The sequence below is a fragment of the Doryrhamphus excisus genome, chromosome 16 (assembly GCF_030265055.1).
Source record: "Doryrhamphus excisus isolate RoL2022-K1 chromosome 16, RoL_Dexc_1.0, whole genome shotgun sequence".
NCBI classification, from domain to species: Eukaryota; Metazoa; Chordata; class Actinopteri; order Syngnathiformes; family Syngnathidae; genus Doryrhamphus; species Doryrhamphus excisus.
In genome coordinates, this window is record NC_080481.1 from 9125823 (window position 1) to 9150980 (window position 25158).

Here is a 25158-nt window from a genome sequence, read left to right on the forward strand (position 1 = left end):
AGTGTACATTTGCGAAATAAATCTGAAACGTTGTCGATTACGTCGTGTTGGCAAGAGGGATTTAGCTCAAGTCAAGTCAAGTTTATTTATACATCCCCTGATCACAAAACAGTCTCAAAGGGCTTAACAAGCTGGCAACAAAAGACAACAGTAGATGATAGACGATATCGTATGATCTGAACCCCCATCCGGACAAGGAACAACTCAAAACCCATCAGAGAAAAAGAAAAACTGAGAAGGGACCACAGATGGGGGGAATCATCCTTGCATGGCCAGGCTGCAATGACTATCGAGAGGGCAACCTATGACACAATTAAGTATGAACAACTGCAGTTATAGGCAGTTCCCTACGGCTTTGCAAATACTATATTGCATAAACCTCCAAGATCTCTTCTGCATGCCAAAGACACTGGCGGTCCATCGCTTTTTTGACATTTCATTCATCCACGTGCCACATACACATTTCTATCTCGATGTAAAATATAACGCTCACGATTTGCAGATCAGATCTCGGAGGACGTTTATGCTGCATTGATGACCACATCAGAAGCCAATCAAATTGCCAATTAGTACTGGCGGGTGTACACTAAAGCTGGGTGATACTGGAAATGTAGGTGTCGCTGCGATAACTAGTAAACACTCGTATTTACTGACCATACTGATACTTTTGCCTTGAACTTTTTCAAGATAACGGAGTGATTTCATCTTTAGTTTGTTGATCATGATTAGAATATCAATACAACAAAACAAAACAATGTATATTGACCTATTTAATTGAGGGAATAAGTCTTATTCCCTCCATTTGTAATCAATATAATAATATATACATATGACAATGTCAACAATGTAACAATGTAAACATAACAGTCGCACCCACAGTTATTTGTGAAAATAGACGTAGAACAGCGTAGAAAAACAATCGATTTGATCAACCTAGTATTGATCCGATACAGACTAACCTTGGTGTCGACATTGTCGATACGCCCAAGACTAGTGTAAATAAAATCACCCGTGGACGCGAGCAGAGGGAATACAGCGACATCATGCAGATAAGCTTCTTCCCCTACTTTATAAATGAAGATTCATACTGTACGATTCAACTACCCTTATATTTCAGACTCGTGAACTTGAGAAAAGGCTGGCATATTTGCTATAAGCCATGTATACCTGGCTTGATGTTGAATAATGTGCAATATGTATAATTACTGTGTAATATGCTACCGCAACATTTCCCCCACATTTTTTCTCTGAGGAACCTCCCTTTGGACCCATGGGAATTAAGATATCGTTGTCAGGATAGTCCAATGATATAACGTGTGACTGAGGATTATTAAAAAGGGCGACAGTCTTTGTTCATCAAAACAATGTTGTTACTGACAGACGTTTGGTTATATGCTGTATTTTACAAACGCTATTTAGACGCGATGGGGAAGAGGTGACGTAAGCTAGGGAGCTGCAGGAATGTCCGCGCATGCGCAGAACTAATGACGCTGGCTGGAACCGTTGCCTGGAATTCAGACGCCATGTGAACGCCATCTTGGCTCTAACGCTAGTAAAACATTAAATATGGATCAGTTCAGGGGATGCCATTTTGGCTCATCAGCTTCCTGGCGGACAGATTTGTGGAACTCGGAGGGACCAGCATCCGACTAGCGGTGGATGTAACGTTCTGGGTGTTGGATACAATTTCAGCGCTCACAAGGCGTACCCGACGGCGTTGTCATTGACATGAACGTGGAGATCTTCCATCCGAGTTCGACAAGGCTGGATTATCTATACATAAGAGACGGTATGGTGGGTTAAGCCGTCTGAGGTACTAGGCGTACACGGCGCAATCAACACAGGAGCCAACCGGCCATTCTGGCGTCAGCTAGCCCAATAACCCAGAAAGTCAGACGTTTTCGATAACACTACTAGCGTGAGGTGAAGCTTTGCTCCTCGGTATGGACTGGAAGACTTCGCAGATGCCAAATACTTTGCATTAATAATGCCGACCCGAATCTTGCAATTGTTTGCCCGCAAAGGAGAAAAATCTCCACCCCCTGCGGTCTGGTCTGCGGTTACTGTTCAGTTAGCCCACTAGCGAGCTAGCAAGCCCGCTCGCCGGGATATAAGCACCAGAGAAGGTGGGGCGGTCGAACTTGGACTCTTAAGTGACCGCTGCACTTGTTTTCATCGTAATTGAGACGTACACATTTCCAGGTGTCAACGATCTGTCATACAACGAGCCCGTGGACACCCTTAACCGTATCTCTGCAGAGAGCATCCTCCTTTACCTTTAAACCATGGCGGACGACGACGTGCTTTTCGAGGATGTCTACGAACTGTGTGAAGTGATTGGCAAGTGAGTACCGACACATGTCCATATTGTGGTTTGTAACTCATGCATGTTATTCCTTCCACCACAACAGTGCACTTTCACTTTGGCTTCTTGAGTCTGGAATCTTACTATGCTGAGTGACATCACTATGTCTGACATCCACTTTATACCCAACCCGTATAGAAAATGCACCAGAATCATGTGGCTGCACATCTAAGGTCCAGTGACACATGATTTCAATGTTTACCTTGCTTTTAGGGTGGCACTTGTCAAAGGAGACACAAGAAAACAACAGTGACATGACAAATTGGTTTTCAAAACATCAGCTGCAAGGTGCCAAAACAAAACACCACAGTACTTTGATCCTGTGTGGTGGTAGTTGGCGAGGCCCGATTTCCTTGAGTGATTCATTGGGACATTAGTGATGGACTGATGATTAATTGTAGGGACTCACAATAAAAAAAAATCTTGATTAACAGGTAATATACTTATAATTTCTAAATACAATTTTCTAAACAATACTCACATGAACCTATAGGGAAAATACAGGGAGACACACAATCAAGCAGCCATCATCAAATGCTCTGAAACTCTATTGGATTCGAGGGGAAGTATCCACCGAAGTCTGATGTGAGAGGGCAGATAATAACATAGCTTTAGAGCCCACTATGAAAAATATATGAGAGTCGTAACACATTCATTTACAGCACAGCAACATGCAAATGAATGTTCACTAAGGATTGTATGAATATTGCAGCAAAACAAAAACATCGTTCACCGACCGGAGAGTTGTAAAGAAGTACTTGTAATGCAGCGATTTTACTCCAAGGTAAACAAAAAGAGGAATTGTGTGTCAAAAATGCAAGCAAATCCCAATGTTAGCTGCAACAATAACAAGAAACGTTAAGAGGATGCACTGTTGCAGCTTTTCTTTCAAAGTGATACTAATTTAATTGTTGTTATTGAATATTATTTTCCATAGAAACTAGTGCAGTTTTATTTAACTTAAAAATAAAGGTATTTGTTTACTTGTTCATTTAATTGTTTGTACAGTCAAACCTTTTATTATTTATGTGACGTTTGGTCCTGTTTTGTTTTGAATGCAATTTAGATGCCAGGGTAATTGTGTTGTAATACAACCAATATTGTTCATCATACAGTTAATGATGTAAGACCGAAACACCCATATATGGTATAACAGCCTAGACATTGACATGTAATCCATCAATGAAAAATAATTCACTGACTTGCTGAAAGTTTGTATTTAAATAGTCCAAGCAATCCACCACAATGGGGATTTATGTAGGAGCACCATAACCACAAGAACCAAAGCAGATGTCATTTAAACACACATTAAAACGGCGTGAGAGTTGTGCAATGCCTAACGGAAAATATACTATTAGACCAACGACTTTTGCGAGTGACTGCTACTAGCAAGTATAATTCCTGTCCTTTTAAAGGGACTCGTATTTCAGCCCTTTGTATTGAGTTGTGGTCTCCTATCGGGCAGCTACACACAATAACCCACACAGAAAACTGTCTAGATCTTCCATAATGTGCACCTATTCCAGCTGTATTTCCTTGGATTTGTGCTTCCTGCCAAAACGGTGTGTTTTAATTTATTCCACCCATGGCCCGCCTCTGTACACAGCCACTTGCTGTGATTGGTCACATTCCCAAAGTATTTCCTGACTAGGGAATAGGAGTTAAGAAATGCATAAAGTCTTTGGAGAGCTAATTCAAAAGTGTTTAGGAGCTAGTGGCTGGAGACCCCTGACTTACCATGTATAAACTCAAAGAGTAGGCACCACTGGTGCTCCACCAACCTTTCCTGCCCAAGGAGGCACACTCATTGTCGGACACACCTTGTAGCTCAGAAGCTGGACATCCTAAGTATTCTAAGATTTTGCTTTCCTTGGTCTCTAATTAATGACCTGGAAAATTGCCCTGCAGTTTCACTAACTGACTCATCCATGGAGTTGGATAAGAGGAGGCAAGAGTGGGTTGGGGTATCTTGAGGCTCTTGTAAAGAAGTAAGGTGCAGAAAAGTCTGTGAAATCCTGTATGTCCATTCCTGTCATTTTTTTGGAGATTGCAGTTGATGGATCAGTGTGGTGAGTCCTGGTGTCTAGGGATGTGTTGCAGGAAGAAAGGAGGGATCATTTTTCCTGAGTCCAGATGCGTGAGGGAAAGGCAGTCTCTGGCCAGATCAATGGAGATGAGCAGAGTAGGGAGTGGGATGGCCCTGAGGCTGAGGATATAAATAATGTCGGAAGGCAATGACAGCAGCACTCTGCCGTCTCCAGATTTTGTTTTAAACTTCAGTCAGTTCCCTCACCACTTGTCGATAGCAAGGCCACTGAAGACCCGAGTCAATGGAAATTCCTAATTTCTTTGATGCTCGGTTCTTCTATTATTATTATTATTATGAAATTAGCAGGCTGCCTTTTTGCTTCTCTCTTCCAGGTCTTTGTCTCTTGTGTTCAGTATAGCAATGCAGTGGTCAAGCCTGCAGGAATCAATCCAAAATTCTGATAAACGTCTGTCAATCCAAAATTCTTATCTAATTGCGCTGGCCTTACTTTCACAATGGCCGATCGAGCATGTTATGTGTCATGTTGTCTTGTGAAAACGTTAAACTGCAATGAAAGACAACACCAGATGTTTTAATGCAACATAAGTAAAGCACAGTGTAGCAACATAATGCTGCTATCTCAGCATTGTGTTGGAGCAATTATAGTTGGGTTGATATGTTGGCAGAAGTAATTAAGTTGTTCTTTGTCTTCAGCACCATTAGACCCGTGGCATGGTTTTTATCTTTGTTTGGTTTTTGAGGATTCTCATTCCATCACAAGCATATCGGGATTAGCAATTTGGACAAATCGATGACATTGGTGCCCGCCGTCAGTTTACAAAACAGAGGGTTGCAGTTGGAATCCTGCCGTGGACCGGAATAATTGTGTTTGGTTGACACAAAGAAATGGCAGTAGTAACATTTATGAAGCGTTGAAAGTGTAGGTGTCTTTGTTGGCAATGATGCTTTATAATTTGGCTATCCAAAAGTGTGAGCACACAGCGCTGAGTTAGACTATACAGTATCTACAGTGACAATGAGCAAAATGCTGCTGAAAGCAAGGATGAGTTCCGTCCTCCTCACATTGAGTCTGCATTTGCACATGTTCCATCTGTTGAGGCCAGAAAAATAGGATGTCATAAGATGATAGGACTTTAAACAAAAGCATCCCCATGTCCAGCACAGCTGTTTGCAAGAAAAAAAACCATCCAGCCTTTGATTTGCGGGCTAACGAGTAGAAAAGGGACCTCCTGTAACGATTCATTCAATTCAAACAAGTGTTTGAGGGCTGCTGTTGTCCGGATGTGAGCGGTATGTGTGGGTGTTTTGTATGAGCCCACAGCTGTGGTAATGTCTGCATGACATGCGGCCTCTTCACTGTCTCAGAAACACTTTCTTGGTTACACTTGCCTTTTTGATTCCTGTAATACCCTAAGGGCACGACTAGATGCCAGTTCTGTTGTACGATTCAAAACATTACATATTGATCAAACCACGGAAAGTCATAGCCCATCCCCCCTCTGCTTGTACTCTGCTGTCCCATTTGTGAATTGAGTCTCAATGCCTTTTCCAGCAGTGAAAAGCAGGATTCCAAATGGGACTGAAGCATGAAATTAGGCAGTTAATTTCTTGATGGCGGTATTGACTTTTATTGTTATATATTGGATATGGCGGGGATATTTGCATCTTCTGTCAATCTTTTCTTGCTTATAGCCTCATTGTTCAACCTTCATGCAATGGGAAACACATCTGCCATAGCACTTGAACACATGTGGGAATATGTTTGTATGGTTGTCAGATCATCCACAGATTTCCAGGTTTGTTTCTTGTTTTCGTGGTTGAGAGAGAAATAGTAATGCAGTCTTTTGCGGACAGACCGGTGCATGACAAGTCTTGCACTCAGCTGCAACTTCTTTTTGGGGCTTTAATGGAAAAACAACCACACGGCTGCTCCTTGCTAAAGACGCGAGCACATGTTGTAGTTGTGATGGTGTGGGTTCTGCATACTGAATAGAAGTGCTACTGCTGGATAAAAGCGCTGGTGCTTAGTCTGGAATGGACTGCTTGTATTGGAGTGCCAATATCGATAGATGTATCCTGATTTAGTCCGATATTGTTTTTTGGCTGATTATCGGATCGGGGCACTCCCAACAATGACTTGTACATAATCTTTACAATTAGGGCACACTTACAGTACATGGGGCCCGGTTTTATTCGCCCATGTGTGTTATAAGGGGCACGCACACATGTCTATCACAACTACACTGTAGTTTGGTAGTCAATAACTTTCTAAGAATCAATGGCTATTAGCCGGACGCAGTTCCGCTTTATATGTCAGCTGCAACACAGTTATGCTGGGAAGCACAACTTTACAATATCCACCACCTCCTTTGCAATGTAACCATTGGTTATAGGTCTCCCTAGCTCATGTCTCTATAATAATGTTTTTATTTTAGTCTTTACAGCTGTGCAGTATACCACTGCTCTGTAATTGCCCTTGGCATCAGCATGGAGACGCTTCCATGTGCCAACCTACCACATGGCTGTTAGCATATCATCACGAGTACATGTGCCATGACTGCATATAAACACAAATACATAGGTGTCTGGTTAACCGTGTCTGTGTGTGTTTTACAGGGGACCCTTCAGCGTGGTGAGGCGCTGCATCAACAGGGACACAGGCCAGCAGTTTGCTGTAAAGATTGTCGATGTGGCCAGTTTCACCTCCAGCCCTGGCCTCAGCACTGAAGGTGAGAAAGGATGCAGATATTGTAGCCGTGTTTGTACAGTATGTAAACCGTGGTTTTTTTTTGCTTCGTCACACCCTGGAGCATGACCATGATCATAGATTTGTGAATGTGTGCTAGTGAGAGTGTTGGTGCTTGTCATGTACCATCTGTGATGGCTCCGTCAGGGATTAGCTCGGCAGCCAGTAACAGCAAGAGAAGGAAATGAGCCCCAAGAGGAGAAATGGTAACTGTGAGCGAAGATGAACAGTCAGTGTTTGAGCACTGATTAAGTCTGAAATCAACACAAATATCCCACAATTGTAGGTTATTGTGATGCTTCTGAGACTGCTTGTATGTGAGTATGAATAGAAAAGTGCCAAACATGGGGTGGGGGTGGGCCTTCGTCTCATTTCATTTGTACGTTTGTATGAGCAACCCTTGATGGAATTTGGAGATTTGGGTTCTCTTAAACTCTGTGGCACCCTCTAGCCACCCGGTCCTTGCATGGACACTGGACCACATTGTCTTCAAGAATGAGGACAAGTTTAAAGGGGAGACAGAAAATGGGAACGTCTGTTGGAGAGGCGGCATTGTTTTGCCCAGTTGCATAATGACCCTGGCCTGGCACTACGCCTAAATCACTGGACTGACGGATAAGTCTCCCCCATGTTTTGCTTTTGTATAATGTAGCAAGCAAAGAAAAGGTTTGTAACAGTATCACTCTTTAGGACATAATGAAGAGAGACTTGTTTTTTTAAGTGATTTTAATAGTGTTCCATCCATAATGTTTCATATGTTCACCTTTTCTCCTCCATCCTCTGTGAATATGAGGTAAGTACGTGTAATTTGATACCCTCTAGTGGTTCAAATCAGGAATTGTGGGCCCTGTTAATAAAAAATAAATAAAAAAATCAGGAACCCTTCAAATCGTCCAAAGTTTCCCCCCCGAATAGCGCCCCTGGTTTAAATAGCATAGTTTGCCTCAACATTAAATCAAGAGGTTTCATAAATAAGCATAAATATCTCTTCCTATCATCTGGTGTTATGTTGTCACACTGAATTGCATTAATTTGGATCATTTACATCATTAGACTTTATTAAATGCTTTAGCTTTGCATAACCATTCTGAATGTGTACTTTAGCATTAAAAGTCATCCATTTGCTTTGTCAATGTCCACAGTATTGTGCCGCTTAACCTAAAAGCACTTAATGACTGTAATGATGCAGCATTGCTAACGCAGGCTCATTTCCTGTCTCATTTGTCAGATCTGAAGCGGGAAGCCAGCATCTGTCACATGCTGAAACATGCTCACATCGTGGAGCTGCTGGAGACGTACAGCTCTGATGGCATGCTGTACATGGTCTTTGAATTGTAAGCATCAGCACCACCCTCATGATAAATTGTTGCGGAAGGAAATGAATATGAAAAACAATAAATAATTGTAATTTCTTGGATTATTTTGTGAATTGTTTCAGTATCAATTGTTTCATATTTGTATTTCATTTTTTATGACTGGTGAAAGTGCTGTCTGATAGAGGTTGTTTTGATGCATAATTGATCTGTGCTCTTAATAGTTTGCCATCAATCATCGATTAAAACCTAAATCATTCATCTCACTTGTAGTATGGATGGAGCTGACCTCTGTTTTGAAATTGTGAAGAGAGCCGATGCTGGGTTTGTTTACAGTGAGGCTGTGGCCAGGTAAGAGGCACATTATTTCCACTTTTACATCGTCAGTACAAATCTATTCTTATCTATGCTATAACTTTTATTGGTATCATTTTTTCACACAGCCACTACATGCGGCAGATTTTGGAGGCACTTCGCTACTGTCATGACAACAACGTGATTCACCGTGACGTCAAGGTGAGACTACATGAACAGTCCAGAATGTTTATTGATTGACACAGCAGGCACTTGTCATTACAATCGATGTACAGTACTCTTGGTTTCTCAGCTCAACAAGGACACTTTTTCAGTAAATGTACATTAAATTGATTGATATGTTCATATTGGGGCCGCAACTCATTCTACACTTGGTAAAGTCAAAGGCACTGAAGGCCTACGGAACTCTGTTGTTGAGCTGTTGGACGTGGCTTCGTTGAGATAGGAAATCCGGCTCCCAAGTTGGTGTTTAAGGGTATGGAGGGCTGTTTTGCGCACTGAGCCAGACAAAAGAAAGTACATAACAGGGTCCAAACAGCTGTTGAAGGCTGAGAATAACAGCATGACCTCGTTGATGCTGTCTACCAGTTTCAACTTGTCACACGGCATTGTGGAATCGAGCTGAGACAGAATGTAGAAGGGCCGGAAGGTATGGTAAGGAGCGAAGCAAAGAGTGAACAGGAAGAGGACAAAGAAGGATTTTTTGGCAGTACGTTCGTATCTTTGTGCATTTGGAAGTTCCGGCCTGTCACGTGACACCTTTATTAAACGGCATGCGATCTTTGCGTAGGACGCTATGAGCATGAGGAAGACGAGCCAGAACAATGCCACCAACACGACATTAAAGTAGGCTTTCCCCCTTGCGATATCCCGCTGCTTGAATTGGAAGCATTTGTCGTTGTCCTCTTTGTCCTCCGCTGTAGCAATCATCGGAACCAGCGCGACTAGTGACACGACCCACAATGCTCCGCATGCCAACCAACTCCTCGACCATCCATACCCCCCTTGTCTCGCCCTTGAGCCTCTCCTCATTCTGCTCGTCCCCTGGAACCTCAAGTAGCGGTCCAGGCTGATAAGACCCAGTAGTATGATGCTAATATACATGTTCATGTAGAACAGATTCCCCACAAGCTTGCAGGCCACATGTCCCAATTGCCAGCGGTTTCCGTTCATGTGGTAGAGAATCCGGAAGGGCAGACAAGCCAGGAGGACTAGGTCTGCCACGGCACAGTTGATGAGAAACACACGCACAGAGTTGCGCCTGTTGTGAATAAAAACAAAGACCCACAAAGCGAAAAGGTTCCCCACTAGGCCAAGGAGGAACAACATGGAATAGAAAATAGGTAATAGCAGACGAAGGGCTGCATCATCAAAGGAGCACACAGACTGCTTTGGAGTCATCATGGAGAGGATCGGAATGGCAGAGGTTTGAGTAGATGTGGCTGAGAGTGAGAACGCAGAACTGTGACTAGGAGAGGTATTGAGTGACAGGATGGGCTCCAGAGACCAGGCGGAAGAGTCGTTCATGTTGTTCAATGGGTGGTGGTGTCCTCGGGATTCACCAGATTCCCTGGAGTTCAAACACAATTGTGAGGTGTCGTTTTTCCTGCAGTCCTGGTGATAGTCCACAGTGCGACTATTCTGACTACTGTTACCACTTAAAAAAATAATAATATTTAAAAAAATATATGTATAATATAAAATCTTGCACAATTCAACACATCTGGAAAGGTGTAGGAAGAAACAGCTTATTTAAATTTGGCCCTAGGTTTGAGCTTGTCGATAGCTTGTTCAGTGATAATATAATGCTGTAGATGAGAAAATAAAACAGACAGTAATAGTAAATACATAATAGAATAATATAATAATATAAAATAAAAATTATAAAATAATAATATAAAAAGTTGACAGAACCTTGTACGCTAATGAATAATATATTTTGAATGGTAGTAATGGCATAAATAAATTAGATGTATGACATATTTAATATCACACAATGAAGGGATAGATAAATAGGTGTTCTATGTCTACCTGATCTAACAATAACATCATGAAGTAGCCTTAATGCCTCATTAATAGACAAGGAATAATCTGTCTTTTTAAGTAATAAGATAAAAGGAGAAGTTAAATATTTTATGATACTCAAAAAACAGAAGTAAACAGTTTGTTGACTGCAATTCTAGGTTATACAGCTTTTGGATGTTGCCTTTACTGACTATTATAAGCATGACCTTATTACGTTATTGATGAATATTTCTAGAACTTTCACGTTTTGTATTTGGATCGGGAATGTTTTTAAACAACAGAAGCGTGAACTAACGGCCATGTGAGTGATGTCTAGGTTGAACTTAAACAGGCACTCAGTTGTACATGTCTTGAAGCATGACAGTACAATATCAGCCACATGTACATGAATTTTGTATGAAAGAAACTCTTACCATCAATGTTTTACATCCAGTCCAGTGTTCTTTCCTGCATCAAACCTTCAACAAAAAAAAAAACATGTTTTGAAAGGTGATGTGAGGAATGTTAGAACGTTTCTCCAGTTGTGTTGCTATGGGCACCTTTCACATCAACCATTCAGAGTCCCACTGAGTTCTGCACACTTCTCAACTCTGGCCTCTTGTCCTCTTGTTGCACTTGTCTCAGTCGGTTTGCCTGAGTTCCCTCTTGTCACTCTCGCTGCAGTGACTGAAGCCTGTGCCCTCCTCTATTGTCGCTCTCGCCCTCTCTCTCTCCCCATCTGAAAAAGTGGAGATAACTGCATACACTGTTATGTAAATGTCACATTTTTGTGAAACGTCTTAAAAAAATGCAGAACGTCTCCAATTAAGTAATTTATTGACTGTTTGATTTCTAATTCTAAATAATGGCGGTGCATAACACCAAAATATAACAAAATGTTGTCATTGTTCAAATCCTGCACCTAAAGTGCAATATTACTGAATGTAAGAAATCAATGCATTTGTTCTTGTGCTCCTGTGTGCTTGTCCGCGTGTAGCCTCACTGTGTGCTGCTAGCTTCCAAGGAGAATTCTGCTCCAGTCAAGCTAGGAGGATTTGGGGTGGCAATACAGCTTGGAGAGTCCGGCCTGGTTGCTGGAGGTATACTTACATCGTAAACTTCTTTCTCCTTTGACCTGTCACTTTTACAAAGGCCTCTCAAAGCTCACACCAAGCTGCTCTTTTCAGGTCGTGTTGGCACTCCCCACTTCATGGCTCCAGAAGTTGTCAAGAGAGAGCCATATGGCAAACCAGTGGACGTGTGGGGTTGTGGGGTTATCCTCTTCATCCTTCTGTCTGGCTGCCTGCCTTTCTACGGCACAAAGGATCGCCTTTTTGAGGCCATCATTAAGGGCAAATACAAGGTAAGTATTTTTCTGTGGGTCCCTGATGGATTATTGTGTATTTTAAAGCTGAAAGCATCCCCACGACTGTGAGAGCAGAGCACACTGACTGAGACGATGGTGGTGATTATTTTCCCCGCATGACTAATGTGTGGCAGATGCAGTCACAGCAGGAAGTCTAGTTTCTTCTGTAAAGCCACTATTACCCTTACCCCTTTACATCGCGACAGTTTCGTTGCTAGTTTCCACAATTTCACCACTTTGCTGATCATCAGTGGCCAGCAGAACCAGAGCTAAATTTTTTTCCTTGTTCTCCATACCTGCAGAGGACCTCATATTCTATGTATATTTTGAAATTGTTAGTCGTAGGTGAAATGGACATTTCATGGTCGTAAATGTTATATTATTGAGGTGTAGTGATGATAATGATGAAATGAGAAATAATGAGAAAAAGTGTGCTGGTCATGCAAATATTTCGACCTTTTGTATTGAGTTGTAGTCTCCTATAGAGCAGCTACACACAATAACCCGAACAGAAAACTTTTTAGATTTTGCAGAATCTGCACCTATTCCAGCTGTATTTCCTTTGATTTGTGCTTCCTGCCAAAACGGTCTGTTTTAATTTATTCCTCCCATGGCCCGCCTCCGGGCATGCCCACACCACTGTGATTGGTCACATGCCCAAAGTGCTTCCTAACTATGAACCATATAAGGGAGTCTGCCTCTCTGACATCACAAAGGGGCAGTTTTACCACACCTTTTGAAACTGAGCGTTTTGAGACAATTGTGATTACACCGTAAATCACTAAAGGTGTACCTTGTATGATCTCTTTAGAAAAAGAAGGGTATAGCCATTAAGGCACATTGACATGCCATTTAATGTGGCTGTATCTGACTGTATGTACAGTATATGATCTACTGTATACATTATACTGAAACTATACATTCTACGGTTGTCTACCATTTTGGACAAGGTTTGCAGTATTCTTCATTTCAAACGTGCCACCAACAACAGCTCCAATGGCAATTCTTATGTCTGTGTGTGAGAACAGATGAACCCACGTCAATGGGCCCACATCTCAGAGAGTGCCAAAGACCTGGTGAGGCGTATGTTGATGCTAGACCCTGCAGAGAGGATCACTGTTTACGAGGCTCTCAACCATCCTTGGCTGAAGGCAAGACTGCATACTTTGAGACGTAGTTATGTCACTGGTACATGCGCTAACGCTGCCTGCGCTGGTCTAGGAAAGGGACAGGTACGCCTACAAGATCCACCTGCCTGAAACAGTGGAACAGCTGAGAAAATTCAACGCAAGGAGGAAGCTCAAGGTCAGCACCTTGCCGAGTAGCCGTCTCTGTCAAATGTGTAAAGGAGTACAGTCATCTCAACTATCCCTTCCCAAACTTTGCCGTCTCTCATCACTATGTGCCAGGGTGCAGTGCTGGCTGCTGTATCAAGTCACAAGTTTAATTCCTACTACGGAGACCCTCCTGAGGAGCTACATGACTTTTCAGAAGACCCAACCTCCTCAGGTGAATGTCCTAACATTGCATTTTTTTAGAGCATATAGATTTTATTTGCATTTTCTTTGGGTTTTGTAGTTAAAAACATATCGGCCTCCATGGCTAACATTTACACGCACAGTCCTTACAAGTGCTATTTACATACTGTCAGCGAATTACTGTCAATACTGTCGGTTGAATTTCACCCATTTACAAGGCAATTCCTTCATTGCCAATAAAATGTGATGGCCCATTGTAACACCACCAGGATGGAGACATGACTTTTGACTGAGGCAAAAGGGAGGTTGTAACTTTTACTAGTGCTGTCTCTGTGCTACGATACCTTCTCAGTCATCAAATATGTCTTTGTTGTGTAGAAAGTGAAGCGGCAACTGCTTTCTAAAGAAAGTGATCACAGGCTGTCTGGGTAGAGGTTCCTGTTTCTGTGGCATCTCATTTCAGCCTCACCAACCGATCTCAGCAAGAAGTCTCACTTCCTTTTATAAGGCAGCTGCCTGGTGCACACACACACAAACACACACACCTGTAACACAAGCAATTAACAGAAATTTAGCATTTTATTTTTTATTTCAGTTCACTATAATTCACGTTAAACGCTCATTAAGAAATCAGATTCATCAGCTGGAGACATTTTCCGATTTGGTGAATGTGTAGCCACATATGTATACCTCCATGCAGTGCAGGCAATGTTTGCTGAATCATCCAGACGGGCTTCCTGGTTCTTGGTGGGTCCTTGTTGTCCCAGACATTCTACTCGCCTTAGTGCATGATTGCAGAATCTTTCCAGCCTATTAATAGGCTTTGCCTCTTCTGCTGATTGTTAGTTTTCTTCTCTGCTGCTGCTGCTCTTTTTATTATCTTTCCTCTGCATTCATTTAAATAGACTTTAAACTTTTCTGTCTTTGTGAAGTCAAACTGTGTCTGTGTATCTTTTCTCTGATGTCTACCTCTCTTTATATTTTCTGCTGTACTGCTCCTAGGACTGCTCGCTGCAGAAAGTATGTATTCTCCCCCCTTGCCAATCTTGTGTGATATGTGTGATATCCTCATGTCTCCCGCCACTTGCTTTTTAGTTGCATTAGTGTTAGCTCATGTAGGTTCTTGTCCTTTGTGTCTCCCTCTGTCTCGTTTCCCTTTTAAGAAACGCTTCGATGAAGTGTGTGCTTTTCTTCAACGATGTTTATCACCTCGGCATGCGGACAATCAAACGTATAACAAAAATGACGAGTAAAAAACACAAGTCAGTATAAAGATGAACAACATAGTTGGCTCTTGGATTACATTCTAAACATAGTGTCTGGTATGAGATAATAGCTTGAAGATTGTTCCATCTGTGTGAATGTGAACCATTCTCTTGACTCTATGACTTTGTGAACTGACTTTCTTCTGATGCCATATTGATACCACTGCCACTGTTTCTCTGGTTTTGCTGCATGCGTGGGCGATGCAGCAGGTACTTGGGGTTAAATCGTTTCCGCACCTTTTTGTGTGTTTTGTTGTGACTTTGCCTGTACTGTGATGGTGTTTGTCCTCTTTGCCTGTTTGTTGTGTAATTGTTTTCGTGGGTACATGTGTCATGATCAGTGTTTGCATTTTGTGCAGTGTTAAATGTTTGCAGGGATGGCTCTGTGAACTTGTCAGTGTGTGTGCAGTACAGCTTATATTTCAGTGACCGACTGTAATTCCATTTGCGTCCATAGGGGCAGTATCGCAGGTTTTGGATAGTCTTGAAGAGATTCATGCTTTGACGGACTGTAGCGAGAAAGATATGGACTTTCTCCACAGTGTATTCCAGGATCAGCATCTCCACACCCTGTTAGATGTGAGTATACTTGCCTTTCTATGGCTGATGGCTTTCTATTTGTCAGCGTATCACCATTACTTTCTTCTTTCAGGGCTCCCTTCCAAATGTGCAAACCTCATTATCTGAAACTTTGGCATTGTTTAACACGAGAATACAACATTCTAAGTACATTTATTGCTCAGAAAAGTGGAAATGGCATAATAGGTCCCCTTTAACAGAAAATGAGTCATTGAGTGCTTCACCAGCCATGAGCCTCACCGTATGTCACTCCCCTTTGGTGCCACACAGCCTCCAGAATCTGCTACATTATAATACTGGTTCTTGTTCATTTATCAGTGTGGCTTAAATATGCTGCTTTTTGTGTTGCAGCTGTATGACAAAATCAACACCAGGTCATCTCCGCAGATTCGAAATCCTTCCAGTGATGGAGTTCAGCGAGCCAAAGAAGTAGGCTCTCAAATAATGAAGTGTGTCTTTGTATCAGCGCTATTAATCACGGCTTTATCATTTCCTCTGCAGGTACTGGAAACAATCTCCTGTTATCCAGACAACGCAGAGGCGAAGGAGCTGAGGAGGATCCTAACACAGCCACACTTCATGGTGACCCACAAACACACACACACATACATCATCTTTTAATATGATTGACAGGTCTGATTATTATTTTGCTCTGTGTGCGCGTGCATGCGTGTAATTACAAGCTGTTGTGTCAGAAGTAGGGTGCCGTTAAGAATCCGTATAACTCTTCTGGCCACAAAGCTGCTTAGCACCTGAGCCGCGTGATCGAGGTTAGGACTAGAAACGCGTGGAGACAGAAGTCATGACTGAAGTCTACCGTTGAATGGATTGTTTGAACTTTCATCTGACGGGCCTCGTGGCTGAAACACAACTGGGAAGCATATTATTGCCTGAATCAGAGGCTGAAGATAGAGGCACAAGGATTTCATATTGAAGGTGGACTATTTTTCTCAGCTGCAGTGTTTAATGCTTTGTTTACCAGGCATTCAGAGATATGATTTATTTTTCATTTAAGGTCCATGTCAAATAGTTAAGTAGATGTTGAAATTTGTTTGAAAGTACACCCTTGTGACACACTTTTGGTCTGCTTTTATCCAATTAGCCCACATTGCCTTGTGGTCTCCGGCACGCTACTTGTTTCACGCATGCTAGCATAACACATCCTGCTGTATAGTTCTGTCAAGCGCTCCAGAGGAGTTGGTCAGATTTGTAGTTGGCAGCTTTCCTTGACAGAAATGTATTGTTGATTCTTTTCACATAAACAATTTTCTTTGATGCTCATGTTGGCGAAATTTAAATGCTTTAAAAAGAGCCAGCAGCAAGCATACTGCTGTACCTCTGGGCACGTGTGAGCATTTGGCTACAGCAGCCGCTGTAGTAAACGTGTTTGTAAAAACATACAATGGGTCAGTGACATGATGAGTGGCCTCGGAGGATTAGTGTAAGCCACACTCTTTAAATCCCTCCACTGACACACATACTGTAATGGTGCATGTGCTGTTCTTTAGCTTGACTTCAATGCTTTTAGTGTGACCGGGTTCCCGTGTCACTCAGGCCCTGCTACAGACCCACGATGTGGTGGCCCATGAAGTATACAGCGACGAGGCGCTGAGAGTGACCCCGCCGCCGACTTCCCCTTACCTGAACGGAGACTCGCCAGACAGCACCAACGGAGAAATGGACCTTGAGAACGTTACCAGAGTTCGCCTGGTGCAGTTCCAGAAGAACACAGACGAGGCCATGGTATGCAGATGCAGGCACACACGCCTGATATGATAGCATCATAAAAGTAAAATGACAAACACATGCTTCGACCTTGGCGATACCTCACTATAGTCACTTCACAAGAAAGAATATATCTCTCTGACCTGCTGCTTGTCTTCCACAGGGCATTACTCTTAAAATGAACGAGCTCAACCACTGCATCGTAGCCAGAATCATGCACGGTGGAATGATTCATCGACAAGGTCAGCTCCCCTTTTTATTTTATCTGCTCATATCATGTTGTGCATATGGGCTCATTTTTTTTCTCCTCTGCTTAGGGACTTTACATGTCGGCGATGAAATCAGGGAGATTAATGGTATCAGTGTTGCCAATCAAACTGTAGAACAGCTCCAAAAAATGCTGGTAAGTAAGCGATAAGTGTTACCTTTTGGTATGTCATGGTCCCCTAGCACTCTTTCAACCTGACTCCATCTTCCTCCAAATTCTGCAAACTTTTAAATGCACGGTCTACAACAACATGCTGTATGAAGAATAATCAGTAAAACAATGCAAGTGATATTACACATGAACCAATACAGATGTAAATATGCTAGGTTTTACTTCCTTATTGTCACTAGACGATGCATATACAGACACTTTGAAAATCATAACGTCTTTATTATACATGTATGTGAGGTCTAAATAAACAATAAGTGGATATTCTCATCCCTCTTTGTAACTCTTAATGCAGGGACAACAATGTGCTGCATTTAAGTATGATTGGAAAACACTCAACATGTGAATTAAATTTAAACGACTTGATGTCTTTGAACGCAACCCCTGGTTGCAGTTACATAAATTGATGTTTAGGTGTGCTACTTCTTAGCTTAATTTAAATTGATTCATTTGGAGCTGTTAATACATTCAGATATAATAATGTCCTGTCATTTAGCTTTTTTTCAATATAATAGAGTAAAAACTGGCATATTTCAAGACGTATTTATACGTTATTTTTTTGCGCGCGAGAGCCACAAAAAGGATATGGTGTAACTCTACAGTAAAAGAGAGCAAGTTTGGTGCAGTTTTAAGCTGAAAAAATGGCCACAAAGTGACAGAAGGGCATTTTTGCCATTGAAATACAGTGCACGCTCCTTAGCAACCAGGAAGTGAAATGCATCTTGCTTTGTTGTGTGAAGGAGGTTCGGGACATTTTTAACTTGTCACCATATTTTAGCTTGTCACACTCAATAAAGTCAGCAAACACAGAACACAGAGTAGTAGCCTAAAAAACAGTAGAAAGAATGAATTGAAACATAATTATTTTTCATATGATGTCATAATATATGTAATAATATATCAAAGATGTTTCATTGTGTAGTTTGTTACTTAAGTGGCAAGCAGAAGGGGATGCATGACTTCCAGTCAGGCATCTGAAGGGCTACACGAACCACCGGGCTAAAGAATGGGCTCTTTCCTTAAGTGCTTCATGTCAAATTGACGTTTGAAGTGTTTGTCATTGATGTCCACAGAGAGAGATGAGGGGAAGCATCACGTTCAAGATTGTACCAAGTTACAGGTCCCAGTCCAAGTCTTGTGAGGTATAGAACCGATACCTGGTCTGCTTACACTCCTTCATATGTGGACAAAAAAAATGAAATCATGATAAAATTTGTGTTGCAGAAGGAGTCACCAGATTTATCTCAACATTCGGCTGCGAATGGTCATGCAAGCGTCACCAGTTCCATCCTGGTAAGTGTTCCTACCGAGTCAACTGCCGTAATTCATGTAATGTAGTAAGTGAACACAAAAGTAAACTGAAGATAAATAATAGTAAGTCGTGTATATTGTGTATATCTGTGTATATTTACAAAACCATATTGATTCTCCAATAGGATCTACCAGCAACAATTCAGCCCAAAGGTCGTCAGGTGAGTTTTACAGCAGGCCTCCAAACATTTTCACCTTTGTGTCTGCAAGAACTGCTAATAGGACCAACTTACTCTCTTCTAATGTGCATGTATGTGGATGTACCATAACCTTCACTGTACTACATTTCTTAAACTCCCATCTTGGACTCATGACATTGAGCCTTCGCTTGAGGCAGCTTAAGGGTCCACTGAATATTTGAATACGTGTTTGGAAGGCTATAGTAGCTTGACAAGTAAAGGAACCTAATGAACAGCAGTATGTCTGTCACATCTTCACCTATAAATGTGATCCTCAGTCCGGTAATCCCTTCTTTATTTTGGTTAATTGCTCCCAGGCCCGACCATAAGTGCATTTCCACGAAGTAGGATTCCTTATTTATAAATTGAATATTTCTGTAGTTAGGGCAAAGAAAAAAACTGTTTATAACCTTCTAAACAGGTATTTAATGCTCGAATGTCGAATGATCTAATAATGTTAGACCTGACATAACAGACTTTACAGTCCTATTACCCAATATAGTGGACAGAATAAGAGATAAGACTCCTGTGCGTGTACATTACAGTAACATTACTGACACCTAGTGACCAGTGTACAATACTGAAAAAAAGATATATATTATATTATATTGTTTATATGTATACATATATACATATATAGTACATATATAGTACATATATAGTATATATATATATATATATATATATATATATATATATATATATATATATATATATATATATATATATATATATATATACAAATTCAACCATGAATTAGCAAGATTCACTAATAAATGTTTGAAAGACTGTGCTAGAGTGAAGCCGCAAAAACTTGAAGCCCAAAGTGGCGAGGCATTACTGTGTATTGCATTTGTGAACAGCATGATTAACGTAACCATGCTGGAATGTGACATGCACACATTACCGACAATATCACATGTCAGACATACAGTTGAGTGAGTCCCTCAGCACACCTTGTGTTTGTGTCCCACAGCGTATTCTGTTGCATGATTTATGTGTAAGTGTGTGATACTCTCAACCCCATAGATCTCCAGACCTGCTATCAAGGACAAATTGTCCATCAAGGTAAGATGTCTCCTAGAGGAACCCAGTAGAAGTAGATCCAGCCTCACCCCACCCCTGTCACAAAGCACTTCCCCTCACCATAGTGATACAGTATGTGTGCCCCATCAGTCAGCTGGTAGGATACATTCTATATCTCAAATTCTGTTTCCTTTGCCGTCACATTTCTGTTTTTATTAACTTTTTAACCCCTGCTGGCCGTGCATTTGTTAGATGTTGCTGATGTAGCAGCCTCTCGACTCTCTTATGGGCAGCTTGAACGAGCTCTCTCATATTGTCGCAGCCACTAACAAAGGTTGTGTCTGAACTGCTTTGTCCCCTGCAGATCTATGTCCGTGCTCAGTTTGAGTACGACCCGGCAAAAGATGACCTCATACCTTGTAAAGAAGCAGGCATACGCTTCAGGGTGGGTGACATCATTCAGATTATCTCCAAGGATGACCACAACTGGTGGCAGGGGAAGCTAGAAAATACTAAGAATGGTACAGCAGGCCTCATCCCTTCACCAGAGTTGCAGGAGTGGTGAGTGACAACATGAACATGCAAAGTTGCCATCATACTCTCCAATTTGGCCTAGCCAGCCAGACCTCACCAGCACGTCCATGTGGTGTTCACAGGCGTGTGGCATGTATAGCAATGGAGAAGACCAAACAGGAGCAGCAGGCCAGTTGCACATGGTTTGGCAAAAAGAAGAAACAATATAAAGACAAGTACCTGGCCAAGCACAACGCAGGTAAGCCACATGTTTTTCATGTCCCAGTACTGATAAACAGCAGAGAGAATGAAACCCATTTGAAGGTGATACTGTGACCTTCGGATGCGTTGGCACCGTTTTTGCTGTAGACTGAAAATATTTGGGTTTTACAGCAAAAGACGACTAAAACCAGGCTAAACAGGCCAATGCTATTTTTTTTTGCCATAGCTGTGTAAATTCAGGACAATATTTTTGACCATGACTTTGTGCGACCAGCCTGAGTACATATGGATCGGATACACAACTTAGAATATAGCAGCTTTTGTTTGAACCTACCTGTTTTTAATGTAGGTATAAATTTTGGAACATGACTGACAGGTGTGGTTTTTGTCCTGGCGTGTCCTATTACCTTGGTTGTGCAAAGCCTATCCACATAGCAGAGTGTCATGTGCATCAATGACTGTTTCATTTATGTCTGATCAACTCTTTGAGGAACTCTTGTCTGTGTCCAACTTCAGTGCTATTGATGGATTGAATAAATCATGTAATACGCCACACCGGGCCAACCAAACACACCCATCAGTCACATGGTTCAATACTTTTGCTGACATGAAAAATGGTTGGATTCAAACAAACAGTGCCATGTTCTTGGTTGTGTATCCAGATGTAAACTCTTTCACTCTGGTCTCGTTCATCTTTTGGGGTCAAACCTAAATGTTTTTTTTCAAGTGTACAACAAAAACAATTGGCCCCACTGCTGTAATGCTTCTAGAGAGCACCCCATGCTAGCAGTTGTACTTAATCCCATTTGGTACAATTAAAATAAACAGTTGCAGAGTTAAAATTGGTTGTCAAGATCATGCTGTTATACTTTTGGAATTGTGTCCAGTGTGGCATGTTGCTTCTTCCCTTTTGAGACCTTCAGCTCCATCAATGTTACCTTGACAAACTAACTGACTTACCGCTTTGGGTGCAACATTTTTATGTCCTTTTATTTGACTGTTCTATTAACCCTTGCCCTCCCACCCTCTGCCCATGTTTCATGCTGTCTCATACCCAATGACTTGGCTGCATGTAAGTAACTCCAGACGGCTGGCTTCTGAGTTTTCTTCCTCTTCCGCACTGCTTTTATACTGTGTTCTCTCCCTAATGTCTGCTTGACCTTTGAATGCATATAACTGTTTTTTGTGATCAGCGAAAAGACAAGTTGTAAAAATCTAATTCTAATTCAGACAGACATTCCGAACAGTTGCCTAGGATTTGCATTACTTTTGAATACTTTTTAAGATGTTTAAAGCATGTCTCCTTTACTCTGCCAGTGTTTGACCAACTAGATCTGGTCACATATGAAGAAGTGGTGAAACTGCCCTCGTTCAAGAGGAAAACGCTGGTTTTGCTCGGTAAGTTAAGTCTCCCTTCCAGCATTAATGGTGATGATGGAGCTGTTGTTTCACACCACTGTCTGCACTTTGATGCAGGGGCACATGGCGTTGGCAGGAGGCATATCAAGAACACGCTTATCACTAAACACCCCGACCGCTTCGCCTACCCCATCCCTCGTAAGAAAAAAGTTACCATCACAAAGGCATGAGCACAACTGCGTGACACTCAAACTCCAAAGATGACCTCTTTCCTCATGTCCCCATCAGACACGACTCGGCCTCCGAAGAAGGATGAGGAAAATGGAAAGAACTATTACTTTGTGTCTCACGACCAGATGATGCAGGACATCAGCAACAATGACTACTTGGAGTATGGCAGCCACGAGGATGCCATGTACGGAACCAGGCTGGAGACGATCAGGCAGATCCACGCTCAGGGCATGATCTCCATTCTAGACGTTGAGCCACAGGTAAAAGGCACGCCCAGAACTAGAACACAATCCCTTCAAGGTTTAACCTCTGATTAGCTTGGATTGACAGTAAATTATCCTTGAAGAAATAATGTAAGGAAAATTGATCCATTCCTGTGGTCAAACTTTTGGCATCACAAATGCGGTTTACATGCAAAGCTAATATTTGATTAAATAATTAGATTATTTTGTATTCAATTGTCTAAATTCAAAAGCAGGAAAGCTATTTGAAAAATATGGACTACGAGGCACGCAAGCCAGGGGGATCTGATGCGGAGACACCTGTGCTTGTTTTGGATAGAGACTCTTATTCAACCTTCGTATTCAACCGTCAGTTGGGGCCGCCCCTTTCTACTCGCAGAACACAGCCTGTATGTAGGGCCCCACAACAATGTAGAAACAATAGAATATAAGGCAGGGCAATGACCAGAAATTAGCTCTACATAATAATGTTCTCGCTGTGTGTCTCTCTACGATTTTAGGCGCTAAAGATCCTTAGGACAGCTGAGTTTGCTCCCTTTGTCGTCTTCATCGCGGCTCCCACTGTAACTCCAGGCATGACTGAGGTACACAGCTCCTACTAAAACCAGATATTTGTGCATGTGCTCTCTAACTTAGTGTTATAAATCTTGTCTTTCCTTAATGGATTTGTCACCTGCACTCTTTTCTTTAAGCATGTTTGTCTTTTCTTTGGCATGCCCTTTTTTCATTTGCACCATTTGCACTGGAGGTTCCCAAGTGGTGTCGGAAACTGCCTGTAAGTATGAAGTGCGTGTTGTGCTACGTCCTACTGTTTTAGTCAGCAGTCAGCTTGGCAAACACTCTACGCTCTGCATGGAGACTGACAGGCATCTCCCTCTCCTCGCATCTTCACAATGTGTTGATGTGTTTGATGTTTGTGTGTTTTCGTTAGGACGACTCCCTGCAGCGGCTCCAGCAAGAGTCGGAGATGCTGCAGCAGACGTATGCTCACTACTTTGACCAGACCATCATTAACAACGAGATAGATGACACGTTGCGTCTGCTGGAGGAGTCTGTGGAGCTGGCGTGCAACACCCCTCAGTGGGTCCCAGTGTCCTGGGTGTACTGACACACTAAGGAGAGGAGCTCAGCTCACAGCTCCTCCCAAATAGAAGGTGGAATCTCCTGGAATGTCGTATGATCAGAATCCTGTGTTTATGTCAATGAAGTGTTGCTATAAGAAGACAAGACGTAACTGTGCCACTTCATGAAGGGTCCTTTTATCTTTCAACGGTCTTGCAGGCCTTAATGTGTACATATATACATATCTATCTGCAATGATATAAAAGATAAAACAAGTTAAGTGAATACAGTTCTGTCTTACATAGTTGAAGGCTAGGCGGGGGTGTGTTCTATATTTTGTACCTTTTTGTTTTCTAAGCAATGGATGACTGCTAACACTCACAAGGCGACAGCAAGCATGACCTGAAGCAGGTGGAACCGCATCCAAACCAGCTGAACTTTGAAGCACATTTGAAGCTGCCACAGTGGGCACAAGTGGCTGGACTCCAAAAAAGCAACAAAAAGCACATGAAACTTGGCAGTTTCGTTCTCCCACCTTATTATTTATTCAAGCATTTTGTTCAAAGGAGCACGGTTTGTCAACACCCACGTCCTTCCCCCAACCTACGATTGTCTTTGTTTACATCAGAATTTGCACAAAAAGGACTATGGAGAACATGCGTACAGCATCTCGTTGGCTCATAGTTTTGGGTTTGTGTGCCAGTACCCCTCTCCTCACATGGGGCACCGACTGTTCTCCCAAAGAGAACATAAACTGCCTTAGTGAGGCATGGGGAAGACGTCAGTAACATCTATGCACACCCCAGTCTCTCTTGGGCAGACCGTCACGGCCATTGTTTTCCACTACAGTACGACTACTGCTACTCACCACACTAGTACTCCTAGTTGAGGAGCCAAGCCTGTGTAGTTGAAGAGAGTAGGACTTCATGTAGGTTGGACCTGTCCAATGTCCGAGCAGATTTTTTTTTTTGGTACTTAACGCTCGTGTTAAAACAAATGACAAGTATTCTTGTTCGGAGGGTGAGTTACAAAACAAAAACAAAAAAAAAAACATTTTGTGTGTAAATGTTTCAATTGTGTGTATGTCAAATTTGAGTGAACTACTAAGAGCCAGTGTTTAATAGTGTTGAAAAAGATGCTCGGTGTGTAAAACAATGTTGGCGCTTTACCAGAAGTAGCACAATGCTGCCTGTCATCACAATTTTTTTGTTTTAAGAGTGTGGTTGGTTTTCTGTGCCTCTTCATGTAAAGTGTTCTCATATCAAGTTGTGTATAAATGACTTCTGTAAATGTCCAAAACAGCTTGTGTATTACATGTCGGTTTTTGTTTTGTTATTCCATTTTGTAAAGGAAAATATATATATATCTTGA

The 25158-nt window shown here is 41.9% G+C and overlaps 2 protein-coding genes across 14 annotated transcripts; one reads left to right on the plus strand and one right to left on the minus strand.

The window, feature by feature from the left end:
• Positions 1-4: 4 nt before the first annotated feature.
• LOC131103966 (peripheral plasma membrane protein CASK-like) lies at positions 5-25158 on the plus strand. 13 transcript variants are annotated; one of them, XM_058050560.1, is made up of 29 exons: positions 5-317; positions 2203-2344; positions 7032-7144; positions 8390-8495; positions 8748-8825; positions 8918-8990; positions 11791-11893; positions 11981-12156; positions 13188-13310; positions 13381-13464; positions 13569-13668; positions 14640-14657; positions 15360-15481; positions 15833-16063; positions 17036-17224; positions 17370-17448; positions 17524-17609; positions 18716-18784; positions 18867-18935; positions 19079-19114; positions 20162-20200; positions 20523-20719; positions 20815-20930; positions 22211-22291; positions 22370-22450; positions 22541-22743; positions 23226-23309; positions 23474-23500; positions 23657-25158. In XM_058050560.1, the coding sequence occupies exons 2-29, from the start codon at positions 2286-2288 to the stop codon at positions 23831-23833; spliced, it is 2919 nt and encodes a 972-aa protein (XP_057906543.1). In that variant the 5' UTR covers positions 5-317; positions 2203-2285; the 3' UTR covers positions 23834-25158. The 13 variants fall into 13 exon arrangements, with proteins under 13 accessions (XP_057906543.1, XP_057906542.1, XP_057906547.1 ...); XM_058050559.1 differs by lacking the exon at positions 5-317 and adding an exon at positions 1016-2126; XM_058050564.1 differs by lacking the exon at positions 5-317 and having other exon boundaries at positions 1021-2344; positions 15833-15910; positions 15983-16063; positions 22226-22291; positions 23657-25157.
• Positions 9016-12336, minus strand: LOC131103967 (probable G-protein coupled receptor 34). Its single transcript, XM_058050574.1, has 3 exons — positions 11354-12336; positions 11228-11272; positions 9016-10359 (listed from the first exon to the last, which is right to left on the minus strand). Exon 3 carries the CDS (start codon positions 10314-10316, stop codon positions 9150-9152), a length of 1167 nt encoding a protein of 388 aa, XP_057906557.1. The 5' UTR covers positions 10317-10359; positions 11228-11272; positions 11354-12336; the 3' UTR covers positions 9016-9149.

Bases quoted from the DNA above. Each gene is read 5' to 3' on its own strand.
- LOC131103966 (XM_058050560.1), top strand. From the start codon at position 2,286: ATGGCGGACGACGACGTGCTTTTCGAGGATGTCTACGAACTGTGTGAA. The intron at 17,225-17,369 runs GTATGCAGATGC...TGTCTTCCACAG, and splicing joins AGAACACAGACGAGGCCATG to GGCATTACTCTTAAAATGAA. The intron at 20,931-22,210 runs GTAAGCCACATG...TTACTCTGCCAG, and splicing joins CCTGGCCAAGCACAACGCAG to TGTTTGACCAACTAGATCTG.
- LOC131103967 (XM_058050574.1), bottom strand. From the start codon at position 10,316: ATGAACGACTCTTCCGCCTGGTCTCTGGAGCCCATCCTGTCACTCAAT.